At 59.6% G+C, this 25,868-nt stretch overlaps 1 protein-coding gene and 1 long non-coding RNA gene across 4 annotated transcripts in view; one reads left to right on the forward strand and one right to left on the reverse strand.

The window, feature by feature from the left end:
* Positions 1-4,727: 4,727 nt before the first annotated feature.
* The window catches only part of NTN1 (netrin 1), a 206,965-nt gene continuing 185,824 nt past the window's right edge, over positions 4,728-25,868 (reverse strand). For all 3 annotated transcript variants that reach the window (XM_043474285.1, XM_043474276.1, XM_043474289.1), the window contains exons 6-7: positions 22,680-22,754; positions 4,728-8,412 (exon numbers count right to left, since the gene is read on the reverse strand). In XM_043474285.1, the coding sequence (XP_043330220.1) occupies positions 8,084-8,412; positions 22,680-22,754 (404 nt within the window). In that variant the 3' untranslated portion in view covers positions 4,728-8,083. The remainder of the gene's footprint in view (positions 8,413-22,679; positions 22,755-25,868) is intronic.
* On the forward strand, positions 8,303-11,185 carry LOC122445305. Its single transcript, XR_006270506.1, has 3 exons — positions 8,303-8,428; positions 9,206-9,329; positions 10,060-11,185. It is a non-coding gene; the product is annotated as an uncharacterized LOC122445305 (long non-coding RNA).

The raw sequence follows: 25,868 nt of genomic DNA on the forward strand, positions 1-25,868 counted from the left end.
TGGAAGAGGCGAGATTGGGTGTGTGGGAGGGGAATTTTGGGGTGGGAGAGTCTCCTGGGGATACCCTAGAGACTACAAGATGGGCATGGGAGGGCTGTGTGCCCCTGGCACATCTCCTGGGACCCCGAGACCTGAAATGGCAGTGAGCAGGGAAGACCTGGGTCCAGACCGCGGGCCTCTGTCAGGGGAGCCCTGGCTCCAAGCTCGGTTTCTTCTAAGTTACTGCAAAGTGTGGGTGACCTTCTTTCTGACAGCTCTCCCCTCAAGGGGCTGGGTCACTTCCAGGCCACCTGGGCAGTCCCACTTCCACCTGCTGTGTGTGTGATGGTGACACACGGCGTTCTCCCGGGAGGCAGTCTAGCCCTGGGCCTGGCCTGGCCTGCCCAGGTCGTACCTGGTCGTAACTCGGCTCCGTGTTAGCCAGGACAGTGTTGCAGTCACAACCCCCCCAAATCCTGACGACCTAGATCCGTCCCAGTGTCAGGGCCTTCCCGCTGCTGCTCGTCCACGCAGGTCAGCTGGGGGCCCAGACCTAGGCACAGGGGACAGCCCCACGGCTCTGGCAGAAGAAAGGGGACTGTGGACATCCTCATGCCAGCCGTGGAACGCTCTGCCCAGCAGGGAAGCCGTCAGCTCTGCTCACAGCTCACTGGCTGGACTGTCACCTGCCCTGCTCAATGAGGGGACCAGGAAGTGCCCAGAAGACCGAGAGCCTGAACTGGGCAGTGACGGCCCCAGTGACCAGCACACTGCTCGTTAGCTGTGTGACCACGGGCCAGGTGCCCTGCCTGGGCCTGCGTTTCCTCTTCTAGGAAATGGAGAGAAGACGGTCTCCTGCCTCCAGGGCTGCCGTGAGGACCAGGTGAGTCAGCCCGTGTCGGCACAGAGCAGCCAGAGCGGCGGCTCAGCATAGTCTACACCCTCTGGGCCAGGCGGTCACCACGTCCAGGGCTCAGGCCTCCTCTCCAACCCAGTGCCAGCTGTCGTGAGGATGTGAGAGAGCTGGGGCACAGCAGTGGTGCCCGCTGACCCCCCGGGCGGCCAGCCTGTGCGGACCTGGCAAGGCCCTGGAAGCCGTGTTCAGACCGGGGACTGGAGGGTGGGGAGCAGGGCAGCCGTGAGCAGGAGCCCCACTGTAGGGATCAGGTCAGGGTAGCAGAGGACAGGACATGGAAGTGCGCTTGTGTCAAGGCCAAGACACCAGCAGAGGGGCCAGGCTGGACAGTGGGGGCGGGGGGCAGTTTGGACCTTAAGGCGCTCTGGAGGCATTTTCCCTGTGGGCAGGGGGCGGGACAATTGCCAATGGATGCCCCAATGGAAGAGCAAGAATCCACCCATCTTGTCGTGCAAAACCCCAACTCTGTATAAACAGCGTCTCCTTGGAGTCCCCCACTTCCGGGCTCATGGGAGGTGGCACTGAAGGCCTGTTTGACTTTCTCACCTCCTCCTGACTTGCTCAGCGTGAAGCCCCGGCAACTCGTAAGGCATCTTTGAGCCAGAGCCCCGGCGGCCTGGCTCAGCCATGCGGGGAAGGCCTTTCTGAGCCAAATGTGGAGCCTGGGTCCTCACACCCCAGCCTCTGTCCTCCCGGCTGAGCGTGCTCAAGGCCTGGCCCGCGCACTGCTGTCATGGGACCAGTGGCTTCACTTCTTGGACCCAGGGACAGGGCGGGCGGAAGAAGCTAGTTGGTCCAGACTGTGGGATCTGTCTTCCAGGCCTGGAGCAGTGCCAGGCAGGGAGGCTCCCCTGTACCCCAGCTTCCTCGGGGTGGGCTTCTCACAGGAGACACCTGGCCCACTCTGAGCGGAAGGGTGGCCTGAAACTGGCAAGTTCGAGTGGCTGGGCGGAGCCTCTGAGGGTCTGCTGCATCAGGGCACATGGTGCAGTCATGTGGCCTTTTCCAGCTGGGTTTGGCCAGACCTGGTTTCCCATCCCCCACACCCCACAGAAGCATCAGGACCAGGGTCCCAGGGTGGCTCAAAATCTCTGGACAGGTGGCGTGAACAGCCACAACTCTAAGCATAGAAAGCAGCGAGACCCCATCACCTTGGGTGCATTTTCAATGAAAGTAACTTTATTAAAACAACATCATAAGTATTGTTGAACTGATTATTTACGAATCATAAGCATTTAAAGTCTCTTGTTATTTAGTCGCTCAGTTGTGTCCGATTCTTTGTGACCCCATGGACTGTAGACAGCCAGGCTCCTTTGTCCATGGAATTCTCGAGGCAAGGTGTACCATGTCAAGGAATCCGGGTACCTGGTTACAACTGGTGCTTTTGTTCTGTTGAAGCCTCGTGATTATCAACATCTGTAACTAAAGCTTAGTTTTCAGTAGCCCCAGGACACCTGCTCCTGGCAAAGCCCTGGACCCTCCTTCCACCGGGCTCCTGCAGGACTCCAGACCGTCCTTCTGCTTTGAAATGTGTTGGGTTCTCTCCTGACCCCGTCCGTCCTCTGAGAACTGCCAGCTGACCTGTGGCTGGTACTCCCTGCCTCTTGGCATAGACTCGTTCAAGGTCATCTTTTATCTAGCTGGGTTTTCTAACCTAGCCCTGCTGAAGGTAAGTGTGGTTTTCCCCACCTTTTTTTTGAAAAGTGGGCCAAGGCTCCTCTTTCCTTCATTGCTTCTTATGGCCTCAGAGTTCCTCCCAACTGCCTGCAGTAACAGAAGGCATCTGCATCTTTGCAGACCAGACTTGCTGGCCTGTAGAGTCTCCACTTTTTTTTTTTCCCCAAACACTGACAGACTTTATTGTGTTGGGGGTTCCCACCTGTGATCCCACCCCCTTAAGTAAAAAAGTGCATAGAAAGAAGGGATTTAGAAACTTTTGTACAATATCTACATCCTGGGCCCCCAGGACAAGAAGGGGGCGATTGCTGGGTGGGTTGGAGGGCTGGAGGCAGGGCCCTCGCCACCTGCATGCCCACATCTACCCTGACATGAGGGTGGGGGTGAGATGCTCGGGTTGAGTCTCCACTTTGATAGTTTTTGGGTGGATTAATTCATTGCTGTATTTCTCACATGGGCTGTCTGTCCTTTCACACCTAGGTTTTCTTGGTGTATTTTTTATACATCTTTATTTAGTCTTAACATGGACAGAGCTGTGTTCAGCAGAGTCTGAAACCCAGGTGTGTCTCTACCATGAGCGGGCGGCCCCCATCCACAGTGCTGTCTCAGGCCCTGGCAGGTGGAGGCATGGGGGAGGCCTTTAGAAATGTGGGCACCTCCTTGGCCAGACCCTGGGGAGCTCTCACCCAGCAGGGTCTGGGCTTCTGACTGAACTCTGCTGGCCCCCAAGTCCCTGATGGGAATCTGTTTTCTTGTGCCTCAGCATTCCAGTCTCTAAAATGGACTTCTCCAACCACCCTGGGTCAGTGCTCCACAGGGAGCCGGCTGATTTCCTGCACTGAGTTTGGCAGATGTCTAAAATCCGGCAAATGGTCCAGCTGGGTCTGAACTGGCTTTGAGGGGAGCCCAAAGCTGCAGAAAAGCCTCGCTTTCCCCTTGGCCTGTCCGGCCACTTGGGACCTGTATCCCGTCTCTGCCACGGGCTGTCAGTGCTCCCTTGTGACGGAGCTTACACCGGGAACCACCCCTACATCCACCTGTGCTGGCTTTGACCCCTGGTTCTGAGAGCACAGCTCCCGTGCCTACAGCCCTTGAGGAGGCAGGATGGGCCTTACTCCTTCCTGCATGTGTGCTAAGTTGCTTCAGACCCATGGACTGCAGCCCTCCAGGCTCCTCTGTCCATGGGATTCTCCAGTCAAGAGTACCGGAGTGGGTTGCCATGCCCTCCTCCAGGGGATCATCCCAACCCAGGGATTGAACCCGTGTCTCATATGTCTCCTGCATTGGCAGGAGGGTCTTTACCACTGGCGCACCCTGGGAAGCCCTTAGTCCTTCCTGAGCAGCAGCTCATGGCTTCCCAGCCTGATCACACAGTGGGAAGGGCCTTCCGTGCCACACAGGGGAAGGATGAATCTGTGTCGTTGAGACTTGTCTTCGAAACAGCTGGGTGCAGAAATTATAGCTTCCTGGTGACGATCGGTTCCACTTTGCATGGCAACACAACATGTTCCTAATGACTGAATTGCTTATTTAATAGAGAAATCGCAACCATTCGGAAGTTTAAATATAGTCTCCCAGAAACCCAATGAGCTCAGTTCCTGGTGGCGCTGGCCCCGGCCCCATCCCTGCACCTCACGAAGTGTTAGCGACATGACGGCTTGAGAACATTCTCCAGTGTCACTGACCCTGCTGTCTTTGCCGGTGAGTCTCCCCTCTACTTGAATAGAAGAAACTGGTTACATGAAGGGCAATAACTCTACTTGCAGGTTCTGAGTCAGATGGGGAAGAGCAAAGGCAGGCTCTGGCTTATCCCCGGGGCCCCCAGTCTCCAGGATCTAATGCCTGATGATCTTGAGGTGGAGCTGATGTAATAATAAAGTGCACAATAGATGTAATGCACTTGAATCCCCCTGAAACCATCCACCGTCTCCCCAGCCTGTAGAGAAACTGTCTTCCATGAAACCAGTCCCTGGTGCCAAAAAGTTTGGGCACCATTGCTCCAGAGCATCACGGGGCCTTGGTCTCAGGTTTGTCTTGCTGGGAGTTCTTAGACCAGAAGCCATATTCCTTAAATGGCCTCAAGACTCACCAGCCTCTCACCCAGCAGGCTGACCACCCCCTAGCTCAGGCCACCAATAAAGACTGGGAGACAGAGAACAGTGTACAAGAGTTTATTTAATTGATATCTGAATTTAGTTCTATCATGTGGGGCCCACGTTACAAGTTCCATCTGGGTCCATTACAACTCTAACCAAAAAAAAGAAAAAACTTAAAAAATCCACAACTTTTTCCATGTCATTAAATATATTCATATATAATAACCATAATATATTAGTATGCATTGGAAAGGAACACTGACCCAAACAATATGTCATGGTCACAACTAAACATTTACAATTCTGAGTGAACAGAACTCCGGAACGCAGTGGGGAGTGGGGAGGTGCAGAGGGGAGGGGGAGCCACGTCCAAGGACGCGGGGAGCAGGACTGGCTTGATTCTGACAGGGGCGAGGCCCTACAAGTACACACTTCGATACCCTTAGGGTACGACTTGGCTATGGCCATGAACCATGGCCCAGTAACCCTATCCATGGGTCTAGTTCATCCACTCTGCAGTCTTCCTTTGTGCGGTGAGACCCAAACATTTTTCAGTTGCCTAAAGGGACCATCTCCTGACCCCCGAGGGGTCTCTCCTTGATTTCAGTCTCCAGCCTGGGGTTAACCCAAGACAGGCTGTACCCATTTCCTGCGGTTACTCTGGGGGCAGAGTGCTAGGTGGGTACCAGAGGCCTGGGGGCAGCTCCCAGCCCCCCCAGCTTGGACTGCGGGAGTCCCTCCCACTTTACCACCAGGACCTGCCTCACCCTCCTTTGCTCAGGACGGAAGCCAAGCTGCAGGTGAGTCCAGGGGGCAGTCCCCTCATCCTTCTTCCTTCCCTCCACCCCAATCCTTAGCATTACTATGTGTCAGAAAAGCAGGGACCCCACTGTCAGGGGCTCCAGACCCCCCAGCAGGTAAGAAAAAGGACAACTTGGAAATTTCTTTAAAAAAAAGAAAGACTAATCTGGTATGTTTTTCTTCAAACACCTACATATCACAACTCTGGTTAATACACTCTTCAAAATCTAGTTCCATTTTACATCCTTTCCTAACTGTACAAACCGGAACCTCAATTCCTATTTCCATTTCCACCCGGGGTGGGTGGGCGAGGGAAGAAGAGGGGTGCTTTCCCAAGGGGGAGGGTCCTCCTGAATTGGTGGCTGGATTCAGAGGAGCGGTGGGCTGGGTTCTGGCTGGGTGGGGAAGGCCACCTGCCAGAACTGAGCCCCTCCCCGCCCCGAGTTCCTCTCCCCCCTAGTTGACTGGTGGCCCTGACATTCCCCAGAGGCCAGGCTGCTCTGCTCTCGGGGTGCTGAGCCAGAGGGTGAGACTGGCTGAATTTAAAGCAAGATGCATTGCTGCCTGGCGGGCTGCTGGCCACGGAGACCACCAGTGCAAGCCCCCCTCGCGACGGGGGCTGAGACTTGGGCCTGGGGTGGGAGCTGGAGGGGCTGCCATGCCCTCCTGGGCAAAGCAGAGAAGCCAGGCTGGTGCGAACAGAAAGAGGACGACTTCCCACACAGGACAGAGCCTCTCATAGACTGTGAGCCAACAAAACACACCCAAACCACACGGGCGGCGGGGTGGGGGCTGACTGCGTGCAGAGGGCCCTACACTTCCAGCCTAGGGCTCAGAGTCAGGCAGGTCAGTGACCCCTTCCCAGGCCCATTCTGTCCTTCCCCTGCCCCTGGGGGCATCTCTGGAACCCCTCCAGGCAGCCAGACATCCTTTCTGCCTACACCTTAGGACCAGCCACGGCCTGCCTGCCTGGAACCTGGAATGAGTGTACACCGGCCTCATGCACTGCCCTGGCTGTCACCTCTCAAGATATGACTGTGCCCATCCCAGCCCCCAGTTCCTGACATCTGTTCTCCAGGCCAGATGCCATCACCAGGGTCAGCGTCTCAGGGGTGACTCACCCAGAAGCACCCCCTGCAGCCTGCGAGGGAACCAAAGAGGGGTTATAGTACCCAGTGAGGACCCCTGTCTCACGGGGCTGTCATGAAGATAGTGTGAGGTTACGGGGGTAAAGTGCCTGGCACAGAGCAGGTGCTCGGTAAATGGTGGCGGTGGCGATGCGGGAGGAAGCAGAGGAAAGCCAAACCAGGAGGGCCCGAGCTTCATACTTGGTGTGACCCTTCTGAGCAGCCAAACTCCAGCAGGGAAGATGAAACCAATTTCCTGACTGAGAGAGGAGCCAGGCCTCGAATTCAGAGTGCCGGCTAGGGGGGTGGGGGCCCCTGGGCACAGGTCTGACCCCACTAGGGGGCCCGGGAGGCAATCACAGAGGGGGCCGCCAGAGGGGGTGAGGTGCCACCCAGGCCGTACCAGGATGGTGGTAGGAAGCCTCCTCTGTCCGCTCCTTGGGGAGTCAGCAGTGAGGGCCCAGCAGGAAGTGGTCACGGCTTCCCTGGTACCTGGGACCCTAATGGTTCCAGCCCTGCCAGCCTGCGACTTGGGCACTCCCGCGCCTCCCTGAGCCAGCGGAGCGGGTCCCCACTCCAGCCAGCCCACTCCCACCCCAACTGCCTTAGCAGCCTGCCTTCCAGGCCCTTCCCAGCTGTTGACACTGCTGAGGGGCCTTGTGGGAGCTGATGTCATTACACAAATAGTGTCGCTGCCGTAAGCCCAGCCAGTGCCCCCTCCCCCTCCCCTGGAAAATGTCATAAAGGGGCTGCTTCCAACTTTCCAGAAAGGAAACTCTCTGGGAGGTTTTTCATTGGCAATGCCTCCTCCATCAGACAGCTCCGGAGTGAGCAGTGACCGACCACCCGGCGTGGGCTTCTTGGGGGGTGTCCCTGGTCCAGAAGCCTGGCCAAGCACCCACCCACCCCAAGCCCGGCCAGGGCAGGACCAGGAGGGGCGTCACTGCTCCGGCTGCACAGACTGGAACCCCTCCGCACCCCCACCACCAGGAGGATGGCGGGGGCAGGTGGAGACCACAGACCGCACGGGGAGGGCTGGCTGGACAGGCCACTTCCGCCTCCCCCGGGTGCCCCCAGACCAATGCAGACGGGAGCCCGAGTTGTCACAGCCAGGGTTCCTGTGGCAATCCCCCAAGAAGGGTCAGGGGAACCAAACGGGGTTTTCTGTTTTGGGCTGCGGGCCTGGGGGTTCACAGTTCTCCTCCTCAAGTGCCCTTCTCTACCCATCGCTGCGGCCCACCTGCCCCTGCCCCGGCCACCCTCCCGCCCCAGGGAAACGCATCTCTGCTCTGGAGGGAGCCCGTGAGGTAGCTAAGTCTCGGTCCTCAATTCTCCGGGGCCTGGCCGCCCAGGGGGCTGGGGGCGGGGCCGCCGAGGGCCCCGGCCCCGCCCCCACCCTCCCCCCAGCTGGGAAAGCCCCGCGGGCCAAGTCCACGCCGCGGTGGCCGGCCCCGCGCCCAGCCCGCCGGCGCGCCGCTGCCTCCGCGCTAGGCCTTCTTGCACTTGCCCTTCTTCTCGCGCTGCTGGAACTTGCGCAGCCGCCGCGCCCACGTGTCCCGCCACTGGATCACCAGGCTGCTCTTGTCCGCCACGATGCCGCTCTGGTCGGGCGAGTCCTCCGCGTTGCCCAGCAGCAGGTACTTCTTGAGGGGCTTGATTTTCGGGCACTTGCAGGCGATGTCCCGCGAGCGGATCCACAGATTCTGGTCACCGCGGCGGATGCGGCTGGTGCCCTGCTTGTACACGGAGATGATGTTCACCGTGAACTTCCACCAGTCCCCCGCCTTGTCCGCCTTCAGGATGTGGATCTGGACGGCTGCAAGGAAGCACAGGTAGGGCGTGGGCCTCGGCTGCCGCCTGGGCGCCCTGGCTCCTGCCACCGAGAGGGCCCACGATGGGGCGGCCTGTTTGGTGAAGAAGGAATAGGAGACCCAGTGCTGGGAAGTGACCGCAGGGGGAGCCCCACTGGGGGAATAGGTGTGTGGAGGCAAAGCTGATCCTAGAACCCTGCCTGCTGATACATCTGCCAAGGCCACTGCTCTGAGAAGTCTTACTTCCTGCCTGTGTTGAAGGTGCCACCCAGCCTTGTCTTTGGGGACAATCCCCCTTAGAGTCCAGGAAGACACTATAGGAACTGACCACACCCCCCTGAATTCCGGGCAGAATCCAGCTGTTCAGGCAAGTGCCCTCCATGAGCACAGTGCTGGCCACTGGGGGCGGACCAACGTGGGCAGTACCTCCTGGCCATTTCCAGAGGCCCCACCACCTAACATCAAGCCTCGTGACACCCCCAGCCACACAACCTTGCTCTTAATCTAATCTCAGACTGGGGTCTCAGTGCCCAGGGGCCATGCATCCTGAGCAGCCCTTGAAGGCAGCCACAGCACCTCTTCTGGAGTCCAGGGTCCTTGTACTATCCCCTCCCATCCCTGCCAGGCCGCCCTGTCCTCTGGACCCTCCCCAAGCCCCCAGGCCAGTCCCCTCCCTTTCAGTTCTCTGCTACTATTTCCCTGAGTATGGGGGCTCTCTAGCTGAGGCAGGTATCAGAATCCCCTCGACAGCTTGTCACACACACATCGCTGGCCTCGCCCCAACTTCTGATTCACCAGGTGTGGAGTGGGGCCCAGAAAGGCACACTTCTGACAAACTCCAGATGGTGCTGATCCAGGGAACACAGTTTGAGAATCAATGCCCTAGTGAATGTCAACAGATGCTATTTCTTCAGGATATAAGGTATGTTACAAGAGAAAAAACATTTTTAAGGGGGAGGGGGTAATAGATTTTGTTCAAACCACTAGATGAAATAGTGGTTAAAGTCAAAAAGTTTTCTTACTGCGGGACTTTTCAGAGCCTTTAATCTACAAATTGTGTGTGCCGGCACAGCTGTGGTTTTCCCAGACAACTCTGACTGCAGGGCCCTTTGGGTGGTTATCTCAAGTCACCAGAGCCCCCACAGGGCCTATTCTGGGTATAGGGGACACATACCGTTCCAGGGGCTAAGTGCAGAAGTCTACGCTGTACTAGCTTCCAGCCAAAGGAAACTTGCGCTCCTCCTCCATCCCCACGGTCAGAACCCGGCACCTTCCCCTCCACCCCTGGTCAGGCTGAAGGTTCTCCTAGCAGCTGTGTAGACCTGAGCCCTCCTGAGAAAGGGGCTTGTCTCGACAAGTGAAGACACCAAGACAGGGTGGGCTCAGTGGCTCCAGGAGCCACGCAGACGTGCACCCAAGGAGGGGCCGACAGTCTCACCTGCCCTCTTAGCTCCGGGCGCTGGGCCCACTCACCATGCTGGCCCGCCTCTCTCATGGTCTCAGGGGGCTACTCTCCGGGCCCTCCCCACACCCCTTCTGTGCCCATGCTTGGCCCAGGACAACGGGAAGGGGCACGGATGGCCAGGCCCTCCGTTGAATCCCACCCTTCTGGGGTGAAGCAAGTGGCGGATTTTCCCATATTTTCATTTCAGCTGTTCCTGGGCATCCTGAACTTTGCACTCCAGTCTGAGGGCTCCAAAGAATGGCTGCCATGGCAACCGTTTCCATGTTTTCGTCACCAAGGGACTCAACACTCAGTGTGAACTCGGAGGAGGGGGTGGGGAGCCCTCCAGCCTGGAGCAGTGGCTGGGCTGTGTGTGTTTGACTGTGCAGACAGAGGTCACCGTGGCAACTGAGTGCCCCTCAGCTAAGCAAAGGAGGGGAGCCTCCCCCAGCATCCCCGGGAGCCCCAGCTTCCTCTCCTCAGGACTGAGCTGAATGCAGAATGAGCCTCCCCCAGGGTGCAGCTGCCGCCTGTGCGGGACCTCAGACCCCTGGCCCAGTCGCGGTGTCCCGCCCTGCAGCCAGGGTGGGCTGTGGCGGCCCAACAAGGATGATGCCGAAGGCACCCCGGAGAAGGTGGCTTTGCTCATCTACTGCTGTTACGAGCTGAACTGGGTATCACTCCCTGCCAGTAAATTAATACACTGAAGTCCTAACCCCCAGTAGCTCAGAACGTGGCAGTGTTTGGAGATAAGGTCTTTAAGAGGTAGTTAAGAGGAAGTTCGAAGGGTGGGCCCCAACCCAATGTGACTGGTGTCCTCAGAAGACGAGGACACAGAGATCAGGACACAGAAACGCACGGAGGGAAGACCACATGGAGACAGAAGAAGACGACCGCCTCCAGGTGAGGGAGAGAGCCTCGGGTAACCACTCCCGACAACCCCTTGAGCTGGCACTTCCAACCGGCGAGACTGGGAGAAAGCAAATTCCTGTTGTTTGAGCCCCTCAGTGGTACTTGGTTCTGGCAGGGCCGGCAAACTCATAACCACTGGAATTGAAGATTCAGGATCCGGGGCCTCAGCTCATGGCCAGGTGGGAGGGGAGGGCTGGATGGCCCTCCAGGCCCCAGGGGCCCATCTCTCCGCGGACCTGCAGGGATGAGGCCTGGAGACCCCTGCCCCACCTTCCCTGGTCTGCACCCCCTCTCTCCGGGGCAGCCTGCCTCCCCAGCCTGGAGGGGGACCTGGCGGTGGACACAGCTCGATGGGGACAAAGCGCTGGCCCTCGTCCTCCTCCTACCCCAGCAGCACCCTGGCAGCGGGTGGGACGGGCTGGGGGCAGGGCAGGGGCGGGTGGTGGTAGATTCATGTGATTATGCTGGACAGAGTCCACATTTCCGCTGCCCTTGGCAACGCCTCCGCATATTACACAGCCCACCAAGTATGAGCTGCACACGCAGTGCACAGGCCAAGTCCCCGCGGTGCACACACGGCTGCAAGTACTCAAAATACACATTGAAACAGTGACCTCAGGCAGACCAACTCGGCCCCCTCGGGGAGCGTGCGGGGCTCAAGACAGTGCCAGGCCGCCACCACCTCTGACGCCGTGCTGGCTGGGGGCCAGGAACAACCGCATCCCCTGGGGGCCCACAGCACCGCCCAATTGGGTCGGGGCGGGGCCAGGGGCAGCTTCTTGTCCACCCTGGGTGCACAGAAAAAACTAGGCGTTGGAAAAGACCCTGATGCTGGGAAAGATTGAAGGCAGGAGAAGGGGACAGTAGAAGATGAGATGGTTGGATGGCATTACCGACTCGATGGACATGAGTTTGAGTAAACTCCAGGAGTTGGTGATGGACAGGGAAGCCTGGCATGCTGCAGTCCATGGGGTCACAAAAAGGATATGACTGAGTGACTGAACTGACTGAGGGGCACGGTCCCCAAGGCTATGTCCCTTACACTCACATGACACTCCCTCCAGGCTAACTAGCCTCAGCTCCTGGGACGTCTAAGCTCCACGTCCATGTGCCGATGTCCTAAACTGGCCAGAAAAAGGGGCTCCAGGGAGGATCCCCCACCCCTTATTCAGAAAGGAGGCAGGTGAGATGACCCTCAGAAAGGCAGATGATGAGATCAGGCCGGGGTAATAAGAGGCTTGCCAAGACACCCCCCACGCCTAAGAAAGAGGGAGGGTCCTGGCACTGAGCTGGGGGTGGGGGGCAGGACTCTAAAGCACAAACAAGGGAGTGGCTAAAGCAGACTGGCTGGAACAGGAGCCTGCCCCACCTGCCGGTGTCTGCCTGCTCCCAGGCTGGGCCACAGTGCAGGTGAGCTGCATAGGTCCCACAGCTCTGCTCCTGTACAGTCAGCAGGCATCAGGTGTAGGGAGGAACCCCCGAGGAGACACAGGTGAGGCTGGCTCCAGAAGGTCCCCCCACCTACGGAAGCGGGGACCTGCAGGATGGAGCAAGTGCCCACAGGAAAAGCAGGGGAAGAGTGCGGCCCCGAGAGAGTAGAGTCGGCCTCCGGGTCCCAGAGGCCAGGCTACACCTGATCTTCTGGCCTCCGAATCCCCAGGGCCCCACAGCTTTGCTGGTGAGGCTGCAGGCAGGCTGGAACAGGGCCCCCTCAGCAACTCCGGGGCTCATGGGAGGGCCTTGCGCACCAGGAGCCATCCCCAGCCACCAGGGCAGGGCATAAGAGGGTCGGTCTCCTCTGCCGGCCCGTGAGTCTGCCGCCCGGCTACTGGGCACATGGCTCTCTGGCCCTCGGTAGAGGCCCGCCCCTGGCCCTCAAGGGCGGGCTGTGGCTCTGAGAGGGAGAGCAGGGCAGTGAGCACCAGCCCAGGGAGGCAGGGGTCAGCACTGGGCTGGTCCGAGCCATGGGGCCTCGGGCTAGGAGGCAGGCCAGGGGCCTTGTCCAGGCCCATTCCTGGCTCAGCCCGAGGCCCCCAGATGTCCTTCCGGAGGCGCAGACCTCTGGCTCTCCTTCCCCGGGGCCTCCACCTCCGCAGCGTCCCAGCGAGGCCGGCCACGGTGAGCTGAGAAGTGGAGCTCTGGGTCCCACCTCGAGCGCAAGCTCGTATTCCTCCAAAGGGAACCGTGCCCCAAGGCAGCCCCTGGTTCCTTCAAAGCCTTGCTCCATACCCAGCTCCCGCCCTGACCCTGGAGACCAAGCATGGGTCAGCTCCGGCCCCTCTGAGGACCTGGCCCTGCCAGCACCTTGGAGTGTCAGTGGTAGGAGGCAGCACTAGGCTGACTGCCGCCCCCACTCACAGGTTCGGGGGATGTCTGGCTGGGGTCAAAGCCCCCAGCCAGGCCAGGTTCTAGGACCCAGAACGGCTGCTGGGTCAGCGACGAGCACACAGTTAGTGCCAGCCCAGCCCAGATGGACGACCTGCTGGGTGGGGCCTGGGGCTGTGGCTCTGGGTGGGGTGGGGGGGTCGCTTCCTCCTCTCCTCAGCAGCTTGGGACACCTCTGCACAGAGGCTTCCTGTCTCCTGGAGGTCTCCTCGATTTATGGGCTGCTCAGATGGGGGTCCCAAGGGGCTTCCCAGCAGCTGTCTCTCCCAAGGAGGCTTGGGTGGTCAGCCCCGGCCTTCCCCACCCCACCGTGCCCTCCTGATGGGCCAGGCCAGCTCGGGACCCATCTGCCTCCAAGACGGCGGCCAGGACGAAGGGGGGAAGGACACCGGCCCCGCAGAAGCCATTAAAAGCACGCGGCCCCATAAATCTCCCGGTATGGAAAGCGTGTCAGGAGCTGCAGCTGCTCTCATAAAGCACAGCTCTGACCACATGTTTCCCAGCACCACCACCTCCCCCCACCCCGCCCTGTGAAGGTCAGAAGCAGTCAAGCAGGGCCAGCCTTGTTCTCGGAGATGCTAACCTGCGGCAGGGGCGGGAGAGCGGAAGGGGTGTGGGTGGGGTGTCACAGCAGCCCCCCCAGTTTTCATCCCATCAGGTGGAGGGCTGGAGGTGCGCTGTGGTCAGAAAAACCCCGGGGCTGCCACCTCCTGCCACACCCACCAAGGCCCCACCTCAGACCTGGAATAAAACGGGGACCTCCCAACTTGGGGTTAGGGAAGGTTCCATCCTCCCCGCCCTCAGCAGAAGAAGTAACAGTGCAACCCTCTCTCTCAGACCAACACAGAGGTGGCCTCAGTTTCCCCTGCCAGGTCCTAGTGTTTTTAGGCTCTGTTCTTGGGAAGCGAGAGGGGTGAGGGGGCCTGAGATGAGCCGACTGCCCGGGGCTCCCTGGAGGAGGGGACATCAGGAGATCTGGGTTCAAAAGACCAGACTCTGGGGATGCTAGAGGCCCTGTTCCCCAGGGAGACGGCCTGGCACCCCCATCCCACAGGCGAGACGAACTCAGGAGACTGGCCACCCTCGTCTGCAAGAGGCTCAGGCAGGACAGTGGACTCGGCCCTGGCCCTACATCCCCCAAAGCTGCCCCCCTCCCCATCAGAGGAGCTCTAACAGCCCAGCCCACCCCATCACAGCACAGCCCCAGCTGTCAGAGTGTGATCCCGGAGGACAACAGAAACCCGCCCCCTGCCCCCCAGGGCCTCACACAGCCTCAGGAGATGCCCCACCACCCACACCTTCCCCCCAGGCTGGCTGCAGCAGTCCAACCCACCCACCACACACACACACACGGCAACAGTGGGGCGCTCACTGCCTGCAGTAAGTTCCCCTACGTCGGTTCCCATCATCACTGGGGCTCCAGCCTCTGGGGGAAGAGGCACGCTCACATCCTGGCTGCAAATGCCTACCTGCTCCTCAGAGGGGCCCACCTAAGAGCCCCCCACCACGAGTCCTGCCACAGTCACCTCAAGCAAACCCCACTGCACGAAGCAGCGCCCCCACCCCAGGCTGCCCTCTGGCCATGCCCAGGACACTGCGGAGAGCCCTGTCCTGGAGGGTGGGCGTCCAGCAGGGACTTGAGTCCCCTGTCACCCTGTGAACACCACACTCGCTCAGCTCCTAAAAATCAAACCACCCTCGAAGGACGGAACCTGGAATGACACCCAGAGAAAGGGCCTTGTTGCCTGAAACAGGGACCAAAGCAGATCCTGACCAGAGCTTTGCCGGGGAGGAGCCCACCCTGGGGGTGACCCTTAGGAGCCTTTGAGAAACTACTGTTTTTAAGGCCTCAGCTGCCTCCCCGCAGGTAACCCAGGCTGCTCAGAGGGTGTGTACCCCCGGGGCGCACCCCCTCCCATCGCAGCCTGGGCTTCGCAAAAGCAGGTAGAGCAGCAGGTGGGGGTGGACCCCAGGAACAGCAATGGTGCTGGGGTCCTCGTGCCAAGGCTCTGACCCCGGGGAAGGGGGGCGTCAAGACTCACAAGATCCATCCCCCCTGGGGAGAGCTGCCCATCCCAGCCCTGCCTGGGAGGCGGGGGACGGGGGGCGGAGGGACATGCTCTGTGAGCCTGGACACGGGTCACTGGGGAGTGGGGAGAAGTGAAGTGCTGCCTGTCTGTAGGGGAAGCTGGCTGGTGTCCCCAGGCACCTTGGACAGATCTCCACCTTTCCCCACCCCCACCCTGACCCTCGGTCTCCTCATCTGTGAAATGGGAGGAGACATCTTTCATTAGGTGCCCTTTCCTACCCACACTTCCTTCCTAAAAACAGGACCTTCAGAGGAAAGGAAGCGCCAGGCCTCGGCACCCACAGCTGTGGGGGCGGCAGAGGTGGGCGCCCAGGCTCTGGGCCCGTGGGGAGGGGAGTCGCTGTGGTGGGCAGGGCTGTGCCCACTCCTGCCCCCACGGCGCATGGCAGGGGGCCCCGGCCAGTGCAGCACCCTGCGGGCTCAGGGGCTTCTTGTCGAGCTGTCACTGGGGCCTGCTGCCCGCCCAGCCCAACCCAGTGGTCACCCGCATTCTGCGACCTCAGGCTGACTCATGCTGACCCAGCTCCACATCTGGCCTCCATATGGGGCTGGCACTCCAAGGGGGGAGGTCACATCTGGCTGGGGAAATCGGAGGATCCCCAGGGGGCCAGTGACCCGCGCCCCCGGGAAGGGTCAGCAAGCCTCTGAAACTCCATGCCACGTGCTGCTGGCTGGGCTGCGTCCGACTCTCCAAGCGGGGACAGTACTGGGGCAGGGTGGAGAGGACTGGTCTCTCCCAGCCATCACCACCAGCTGCCACCCGGACCCGGCCAACCACCCTCGGGGACAGCCCCCAGGGTGCTCCTCTAACATCTGTACCCCCACTCCAAGCCCTGAAGTCACAGTCTGCTGCAGACACGGGAACCTGGCCCCCAGAACAGGGTTGATAACCTGCTCCATGTTCTGCCCTTGAAGGGACTGACCCTGATCAGGAACAGCCACTGACCCCAAGGTCAAGAAGAGGAAGGGCAGGGGGTGTGAAGAGGGGGACAGGCCATCATTTGCCAAGAGGCCCCGTGTCCCTCACGAGGCCTCCCTATCACCCCGCTCATCTCATCCCTGGCCTGGGTAGAGGCGCCCCCTCTAATCTATGCCAGCTCCACGGGCATCTGCAGTCCCTCCACCACCAGCATCGTCTCCACTGCTAGCTCGGTCTCGCCCCTCCTCCATCATGGAGCTGCCCGTGACCTCCCTCCGCCATACAGCCAAGCCCACCACCGAGTGGTCATACCCACCCTGCCTCTGCCAGAATCACCGACATCCTTGCCCATCATCTTGACTCCATCGTCTCCAACAGCCCCCCCGCCATGGTGACAATCACCCCAGCACCACAGTGACCACTCCTGCTGTTCCCCCACAGAAACACCTTTGTGGCTTATCAGGAGTGAGAGAGTCAGGGGTCCCATGGGGGAAACCAGCCTTTGACCCTCAAGCAGGGGCAGCACCCATTCTGTTGACAAAGGCTTGGCGTCCTGACATGGGGAGTGCAGGCAGGGCACATAAAGATCTCAGGCCTCAGGGGCCCCAGTCTTGGGCATGCTCCTTATCTTGCTGAATCTTAGCATTCCATCAGCCGGAAGAAAAGGCCTTCCCCTCCTTAGGTGTTTTTGAGGACTCACCCAGGGTGAGAATGAAGACTGTGAGGTGCCCATCCAGGGCCTGCAGAGGAGGAACAGTCACCGGCTTGACAAGGCCTCATCTCTGGGGTTTCTGCCGCCCCAGGAGAGACAAGGTATCAATACTTGGGGGAGGAGGGGTCCACTTAGGTCCCCAGGCTTTCCTCTGCCGGGGGCCCATAAGACAGCACATGTGTGCACACACATGCACACACACACAGCCTCACAAACCCAGTTCCTCCCCACAGATGCCAAGAGGACTTCCGCTTCAAGCTGTTATCCTCAGAAATCATCCTTGAGGGATGGCGGGAGGAAGGCGCGAGACCGATCATCTCATGAAAAGCATTCTGATTTTTCCATCCGTTGGTGCCAAAATGTCTTTCAACAAAGGGGGTGACTAATAGACATTTCTGGGAACGAATCATTTTTCCAAGAACTGGCAAAAGTGAGATGATCTCACCTTTCGGAATACGGGCTGTCTGTCCTCTCCCTCTGCCTCTGCATCCCAGGGAAGCAGAGGTGGGTGGCAGCCCGCTGTGTGCCAGTGTGAGTGGGGCTGGCTCTCTGGTGGCCTCTGAGTGGCTTCTGCACGCGGACATGAACCCTCACCAGCCTCCCAGCCTCCCTGCCTCCCTGGCCTCCGCCCCTGCACCCCCATGTGCCCTCCTCTCCCATCTCCCCAGCCTGCTCCTGTCTCTGTGTTCAGACACTTTGCTCCCTCTGCCTGGGAGCCTTGCCTTGCCCAGTGAGCACCGACTACCTGGGCTGCCTCCTCCAGGAAGCCCTCCCTCCACACCCTCTCTCTGGAGGATGGGCCAGGTCCCGCTTATGCCCACTGCAGGCTAGACCCTGGCCAAGGAGTCTGTGATCTAGACTGGATGCGGAGGGTGGCGTGACAGGGGCAGGCAGGCCCCCCTTCCATGTGACTCTGGGGGTAGAAGCTGAGGGGTGTCTTGGCCTGAAGTCACTGTCAAGAGGTGGCCTTTCCCAACAACCCCCACAGTAAATGCCCCAGGGACAGCATCATCCGGCCATCCTGTCTCCACAGACCGAGGTTCTGGAGCCCGGGCTTCTGGATGGACAGGCTCTGCCCATGTGGGAGCTGCTGAGCGAATGCAGGCTTCTTGGTGAATGCTCATGGGTGCACACAGGCACATGTGCACACATCTCCACACACATGCACACATCTCCACGCACTCACTGGGAGCGTTCTACACAAAAGAAGGGCCCCTCTCGGCTAGGTTTTCCTGAAAAGTTGACGGGAAATGCTACTATACTCGAAAGTAATAAAAAACCCCCATTTTTGTGCACAACCGCCCCACCCTGAGCCTGCCCACGAGTGCCTTCTCAGCATTTGCAAGGTGAGCCGATTCCCCTAGAGGGCAACAGAGGACTGAGGTGGTCCCGGGACAGGGGGCCAGCGATGCCAGTGGGTGCCATGAACCCCTCCCTGTTCCCTGGAGATGGCACAACAGGGCCGCTCTCCTGCCACACCTGGAAGGACAGTGCATCCCTTCATCGACCTCCACTGGCCAGACCAGGAAACTGAGGCCCAGCCTGGTCCGAAGTCACACAGCGAATGTGGAGTCTTCCTCAGGTTCTGTGGCCAGTGGCCCTTCCCTACCTACAGATGGGAATGGAACCGCCATCCTTCTGGTCCTGGGGTCTCTCCAGACCAGAAAGGCACGGGGCTTGGCCCTCAGGCCTCCCCGACCCCAATTCCTGCCTGCTTCATGTGGCGCCCACCCCCACCTGCTGGGCCCTCTCTCACCAGGAACACGGGCAGGACCAGCAGACCCCAGCCAGCCCAGGCCACTGCTCCAGCCCCCTTCCCCACCACCTCCTGCCCACTGACCACTGCCCGGGTCAGCGGAGACCCAGATCCGGGCGTTCCGGCCACACAATGTCAAGAATCTCCTCAGAGGAGGAAGGGGGCCTGGGGCTGCCCTTCACTGACTCGCACCCCACCCACCCTGCTGAGGTTCTAATTAGCAGCTTCTGGAACATCCCAGCGCCCTAGCTGGAAAGCTGCAAAGTGGAGGAAATGTGTTTCCTAATTGGCTCCCCGCAGGGGTGTCAGTCAGAGATGGGGTAGGGATTATGCAGCCCCCTCCCTGACCCTCCTGGGCCCCCTGCCCCGCTCCAGGCCAGCCAGTTCCCCCTCCTCCTGCTCACCTGGCCCAGGTCTGCGGGTGTGGAAGGGACCCCTCCTCCAGGGGCCCGGCCGGGTGCACAGAGCCCAGAGGGAGACCTGGCCCCCAGCCTCAGAGCAAGGCCTGCAGCTGCAGCCCGGCTGCCCCCTGCCCAGCCACCCTGGATACCACTCACTCTGCCCTCCACAAGCCTCTCCCAGTCCGCCCCCCGCCTGCTGGGGTCTCCCTCCCCAGAAGCCCCTGCAACCCCCCTCTGGACACTTCCTTGTCCTGCCTCCTGCCTGAACACACAGGCCTGGGTGTCGAGCTGGGCGGGCTGCTCCCCGCTCTCAGGTAGCCCCAAGACTGTCATGGACAATGCCGGGGACCCTTTGGGGGATGGGCGGAGCAGCACCAGTCCGGGCCTCCAGGACAGAGTGTGGGGATGAGGACCTTAAAGGCAGGATGAGGGCACCACGCTCCAGACCTCGTCAGCACCCTGAGGGGGGCACCCCGCTTCTCTCCTGACTCTGTGGCTCCTCAAATCTTGCCCGGCAGCAGAAATGTGGACACCTGGGCAGTGGGCTGGCAGCAGTGTGGGGCCAGGAGCTGGGGTGGCCGAGGTGAAGTCTGGGAAGACCTGGGTTCGATCCCTGGGTTGGGAAGAGCCCCTGAAGAATGGCTATCTACTCCAGTATTCTGGCCTGGAGAATTCCATGGACTGTATAGTCCATGGGGTCGCAAAGAGTTGGACACAACTGAGTGACTTTCACTTTCTTGGTTTTGGGACGGATGGGGTCCAGGGGATAAACGTGATGAGCGGGCAGGAGGGAGGCTGGGGCTCTGCTGGGCCAGTCAGCCAGCTGGACTGGGGCCCCACCTAGGACACCAGCTTCCCTCAGACAATCCAGGAGGAAGTCAAGGGCGAGGAAGGGAGGACCGACTCAGGGAGCAAAAGGCAAGAGGAGCCCAGAGACTGAGTCCCCGCTCCCCACACACGGCCCTGTTGCCCAGCGTTGGGAGGGTGGCGCACAGCTAAGGCAGGGGTCAGGGAGGGCCCCCCTGGGTCTATAACAAGAGGGAGCCAGGCCCCGTTCTGCAGAGATAGGGGCCTGCCTGCTGCCAAGGGGTGGGCAGGAGAGTCAGAGGGAGCCAAAGTGCCCCCGGAAGTCTCAGGGATGGGGGAGGCAGAATTCAATGGAGGAAAAGAAGTCGGAAAAGAACAAAACAAGTCCAAGAGAACCAGGTGGAAAACAGACCCATTGGGTAATTTTAAACAGAAGTCCAATTTTCCCTTTTCTCATTGGAGGAACAGAACAGGGGCGGTGGTTAACCCTTCACAGAAAGTCTCCCCAGCATCTCTCTGCTCAAAGGATGCTCCAAACTGAAACCAAACCCACCCTTCCCCCAGGTGGCCGAGCTGTTCCTTCCTCCTGTTCTCTGGGTGGGAGGGAGATAAGGGGTGGCGGAGCGACAGGCCGGGGGTCTCTCCTGTGACCCTAGCTCTCTGGCCCTGGGCATCCGTACTTGGCCCCCAGCCTTAAGTCTGGGACACCACAGGACCTCGGGCCTTCTTCCCCATGTCCCACCTTGCCGTCCTCAGCAGACGCTGACAGCTCGGGGTTGGGAGCACGGGGTCACCCAAGCCTCACCCCAAACCACCGGGGCCTCTGGTGGCTACTGTCACCCTGGGTCAGAGACAGCACTCTCTTTATCCTTAAATCACCCCAAAGTTTGTTTTCAAAATCAAGGTTGGCTTTTCCCATAAAAGATGCTTTGGGATACAAGTACTTTAAAGGGGCTTTTTTCAGAAATTTGCTATGGACCCAGGGCCTGGCCGCTTCGGAACAGGACGCACAAAACCTACCAGCTGCTCCAGTAATATCATGTACTGGGATACCGTGTGGGATGTGTGTGCACCTACCTGTGTGCACACGTGTGCCTGGGTATATGTGCACACACATGTGTGTGCACAATAAAATGAGGACATTTCAGAAGTTCTCAGGATTCCTTTGGGCCTCACCTTTCTCTTCCCTTTGCTAAAAGGTCCTGACCATTGTCCTCATAAAAGGACACCTTGCATTTGGTTCAAGCATCTGCCCCAATGAGACACCACAGGCCTGGTGTTCAGGCCAGGTTACCAGAACCCCTGGGGTCTGGGAGGGACGCCATGCAGGTTGTAGACGAGGTCTCAGCACCGGGTCACTGTTCCCTCCCCAGTCCACTTCTTCCTGCCCTGCCACCCGGCTTCCAGGGGACCAGCCAGAGCCACTCTTTACCAGGAGCCCACCAAGCACCTGGCCCCATGCTGAGTGCTTCCATATGACACAGTCGGGCATCACCCCCACATGACAAGGAAACCACAGCTCAGAGACACAACTGGACTCGCCCCAGATCCCTTGCAAGGCACCCGAACAGGGCAGACTAGGAAAGATGGGCAGAAAACACAGGTCGCTGACCCTTCCCCAGAGGTGGCCAGGTGGTGCTAGAAGGGGCAGGGCCGCTGAGAACAGAGCAGGCAAGACCAGGAACACCCAACTGGAGTGGGGAGGTGGGCAGAGGGGGATGGGCAGAGTGGACTTTCGGGTCCAGGAAGCAGGAACCCAGCCTCAGCCCAAAATAGCCAGGCCCACCGGGTCAGGAGGAGGGCCCCAGAGTGGAAAGACCAGGCCCCTGGGTGGGTGCCCAGGCTGCAGCTGGAGTGTCGAACACCTTGGCCTCCACACTTTGGCCTCCCCATCCTGGGTCTCCCCAGCTCCGCCAGCAGACAGCTGGACCATCTCCTCAGGATTTCTGTTTGCCTCTCAGCTATTTGCAGACACCTGCCCGGGGGCTGTGAGGGGCCCCCCTTCTCCCGCAGGCCCCCACCCACCCTGAAGTCAGCCTTGACCCTGAGTCCTGTGAGGTCTGGCCAGCCCAGGCCTCCAGCCAGCTCAGGGACCAGAAACCACAGAGCCGGCGCCCCCCTCCTACGGGCAGAGCTGACAGAAGGCGGCAGAGGAGCGCCTGACAAAGGAGAGGTGCAAGGCCCCCACCTCCAGGGCGCTGGGGTAGATGCTGCAGGAGAGACTGGCAGCTGGGATACTCTTCCCGGGAAGAGAGCCTGAGGTCTGCAGTGCAGAGAGTCTGTGCAGACCCCAGCTCTCGACTGAAAAGGCCCTCAGTGATCCCCGAGGCTCTGGTCAAACTTCCGGTGCATGAAAATTACCAGCGAGCAGCTTAAAATGCAGATTCTTCACCCAGCCCGGTAGGTTCGTTTTGTGGAGTCAATCCTCAAATCGGCATTTTAAACAGACCACGGAGTTCTCTCCCTTTCTCTGATGCCTGGAAGACTTCTCTTTGAGTTACAGAGCCTCAGGCTGAATGCCCATGAGTACGGATGAGGGCACAGAAGACCAGAGAGGTAAAGCGACTGATTTGCAGCCACACAGCCCCTTAGGGGCAGAGTGAAGCCCAGGAGCCCCCAGTGGCCAGGATGCAGGGCCAGGGGGAGAATGCAGTCCCCACACCTGTGGCCACACACACCCCCTGCCTCTGTGGAGGAAGAGCTGGGAAATTCCCAGGCACAAGATCCATCCCCCTTGGCTCCCGGCTGGTCACAGGGACTCTGGGACCAACACCCACACGGGGCCCCCTGCACCCCACTGGTCACATAGTGCCCTCCCCCTCCCCGGACAAGGGGGCTCTCACTCACCATAGTCCTTCTTGCAGTATTTTTTCATGTTAATCTTCAGCTTCCCTTTGGAGGCCTTGCAGTAGGAATCACAGTCTGCAGGAGACGGGAGAGCACAGACAAAACTTAATTAGGCGAAGAATAGGCTGGCGGTCGGGGTGGGCGGCTGCCTCCCTAAATACCCAGAGGCCACTGATACCCACAGGCCGGGAAGCCCGGTCGGCCATTCAGGGAGGGTCTGGCCCTCTCCAGTAGTGCTGGGACAAAGAGGTCCCCGCCTGACCCACCCCCCGCTGGCCCCCCTGGCCTCCGCACGGGGACTCTGCGGGCTCCTGCATTGTGCCACCCAGGGCTTCGGAGCGCCACACAAATTCCCCCGTTCTTAAGATGCACCCGGAGCCTGATTAAAGCCGATAGAGGCCTCATTGTCGCCCCGCGCCCTGGGTCTGTGTCAGGCGCTAGCTTCCATGGCGAGCAGCCTCTGGCTGGGGTCAGGCCCCAACAATAGAGGTCACAGAGAAAATTAGCAGCCCATGAAGCAGGAGAAAACCCTTTTGGTGTCCACGCTACTGGAGTGTGCAAATAAAATGCCCCACGAAGAAGAGTTCAGTTCTAATGAGCCCCGCCACTGCTGAGAGGCAGGGCTGCTGGGCCTGAGTCTGCAGGGTATCACTTCGGGGGCGTCCTAGCGTCAACCAGGCAGGATGTGGGGGGGCCCCAGGGCCTGCTTCCCCTAGGGGTGGCCTGTGTCCTCCCAGCAGAGGCAGACCTCCAACACCAGCCCCACCAGGCCCTCTCCCCACCAGCTCTTCAGTTGAAAGTGAAAGTCAAAGTTGCTCAGTCATGTCCGACTCTGGGACCCCATGGACTATACAGTCCAGGGAATTCTACAGGCCAGAATACTGGAGTGGGTAGCCGTTCCCTTCTCCAGGGTATCTTCCCAAACCAGGGATTGAGCCCAGGTCTCCTGCATTGCAGGTGAATTCTTTGCCAGCTGAGCCACCAGGGAAGACCAAGAATACTGGAGTGGGTAGCCGATCCCTTTTCTAGGAACTCTTCCCAACCCAGGAATTGAACTGGGGTCTCCTGCACTGCAGGCGAATTCTTTACCAGATAAGGTGATACAGTTCCTCTGCCTGATCCGTGTTCACACATCAGCTGTTGGCATGATGGCCAGCCCACCATGGAGTCCCAATACATCACTCCAGCTCCCCCTGCACAACCACTCAACACGCTAGCTCTCACTGGCTTCTCACAACCCTTCTTTGAGCTGTGGGGGTTACTCCCATTCTACAGATTAGGTATCAGAGGCCACCTGCCAGTGCATCCCAGACAGCTAGCAAGTCAAGGCTGGGCCTTGAACTTGGGTCTGAGATGGAAGGTCACTGTACTCGCTGGAATTGGGCTGGGTGTGTGTCCTGGCGAGGGAACTAGAAAGGTGAAGGGGAAACACACACGACTGCTCCAGAAGCAGGTGGCAGCCCCTCATACTCTAAGGGGGAAAACCCAGGCCAGGGTGGAGTAAGGAGTGATTTGTGTGGGAGCACAGGACAAGGCCAGGCCTCCTGGGGCCCCTGTCACCCCAAACCATCACTTAGATCTGCAGGAATATTCAGAGAGCACCCCAGAGTCAGCCTTTGGTCCCGTGGGAGATGGCTGCCTCCTTCAGGGTCCTGACTAAAGTTGAAAGAGCTCTATCCTGATGCCCTGGGAGCCATGGGCCTGGCAGCTCCCTCCTGCCATTAGGGCACTCAATTAGGAACCAGTCTCAGGAAATGAGAAAAACAGCCCCTTTTCCTGCTCCCCAGGGTGTGAGTCCTTGGACCACCCCCTGTCCATCAGCATGCCCTGCCCGGGGGCCCCAGAGTCCACAGTGTCAGCCCCTCCTGCCACCTGATGGCTGGGTGGCTACTGGAGTCAGGACCTCTCAGAAGGTGGGGTGTGGCGCATCCTGAGAGAGGCCTGCAGTCCACCGGGGACGTTGAGACGCAAGGTGACAGTGACCAAAACCCACAGTCAGCGCCACTGACACCCCCTCCCTCACCCCGTGGCACCGTACCTCACCGCTGGGAAGAGCCACTCTCGGCCACGTCTCTGCCAACTCAGGGGCAGGTGATGCTCATGGCAAAGCCACTGCTGGGGCTGAACCCAGGTCGTGCACTAGTAGCTTGCGTTTCCAGCGAGCTGGATGGAATCCCCGCCTGCTTGCTCCACTCGGGAAAGCACTGAAATGCCAGCAGTGCTGATGATGTCACTGCATGGATGGCCTTGAACCCACTCATCGCTTTTTCATTATTATTTTTTTGGCCCACATCATCAGTACTTGCATTCTGGTCAACCATCTGCCATGCCTCCTCTGTAGGGTGGAATCTCAGCAGCCCCCAGACCCCCACTTCCCATCATGGCCCTGGAGGCAGCCCCTGACAGCACGCCAGCTCCTCCGAGCCTCTGGGCAGTCCCTCGAGGGAGGGACCATGACTCTCATTCTATAGGCAAGACAGTTGAGTTCAGCAAGGCACCATGGTGCTGATTCCAAGTGCGCCCTGCACTGCAGGCAGGAGGGCAGGTGGCCCCTGGGACGACCTTGCCGGGCACCTCCAGCTTCCCCTCCTCCCTTCGCTCCCTCCTGGCAGCATCTACAGCTCTTCTCTTCAAAGCCAAGTATCCACCTGGGCCAGAGGTTGTCCTCGAAGTGTGTGGCATCCATTACTGCCTGATTAGATCCAGCTCTGGACCCCGTGAGACCAATCACAGCCACCCTCGTGAACATCAAAAGTCCGTCCCCCAGTAACCACAGCCACCCACGGGCACTAACCAGGCATGCGGCACTGCTCTCAGCCCTGCCTGTGATTCTAACCGCCTGGTTCCCTACCTGGCTACACAGTAGAATGGCCCAGAAGCTTTTAGGAAAACACTGATGCCTGGGTTCCCCCCAAGACATTCTGATTTCACTGGCTTAAAGGATAACCTGCATGTCCAGATTTTTAAAGTTCCCCAGGTAAGGCCAATGTGAAGTCAGGGTTAGAACCATGGTCTGAACCGTCTGCAGCTGTGGGAGGTGGGACAGGGCCTCTGCACTCGAGACTTGTAAGGAGGACCCAGGCTGGAAGAGGAAAGGCTCAGAGGAGTGACTGTTGACTCAAACCAGAGTCAGAGGACCACATCGGGCCACTATGCCCTTATAGGAAATGGTGCCAGCCTCAACATGTG

The sequence above is a fragment of the Cervus canadensis genome, chromosome 1 (assembly GCF_019320065.1).
Source record: "Cervus canadensis isolate Bull #8, Minnesota chromosome 1, ASM1932006v1, whole genome shotgun sequence".
In the NCBI taxonomy this organism is placed as follows: domain Eukaryota; kingdom Metazoa; phylum Chordata; class Mammalia; order Artiodactyla; family Cervidae; genus Cervus; species Cervus canadensis.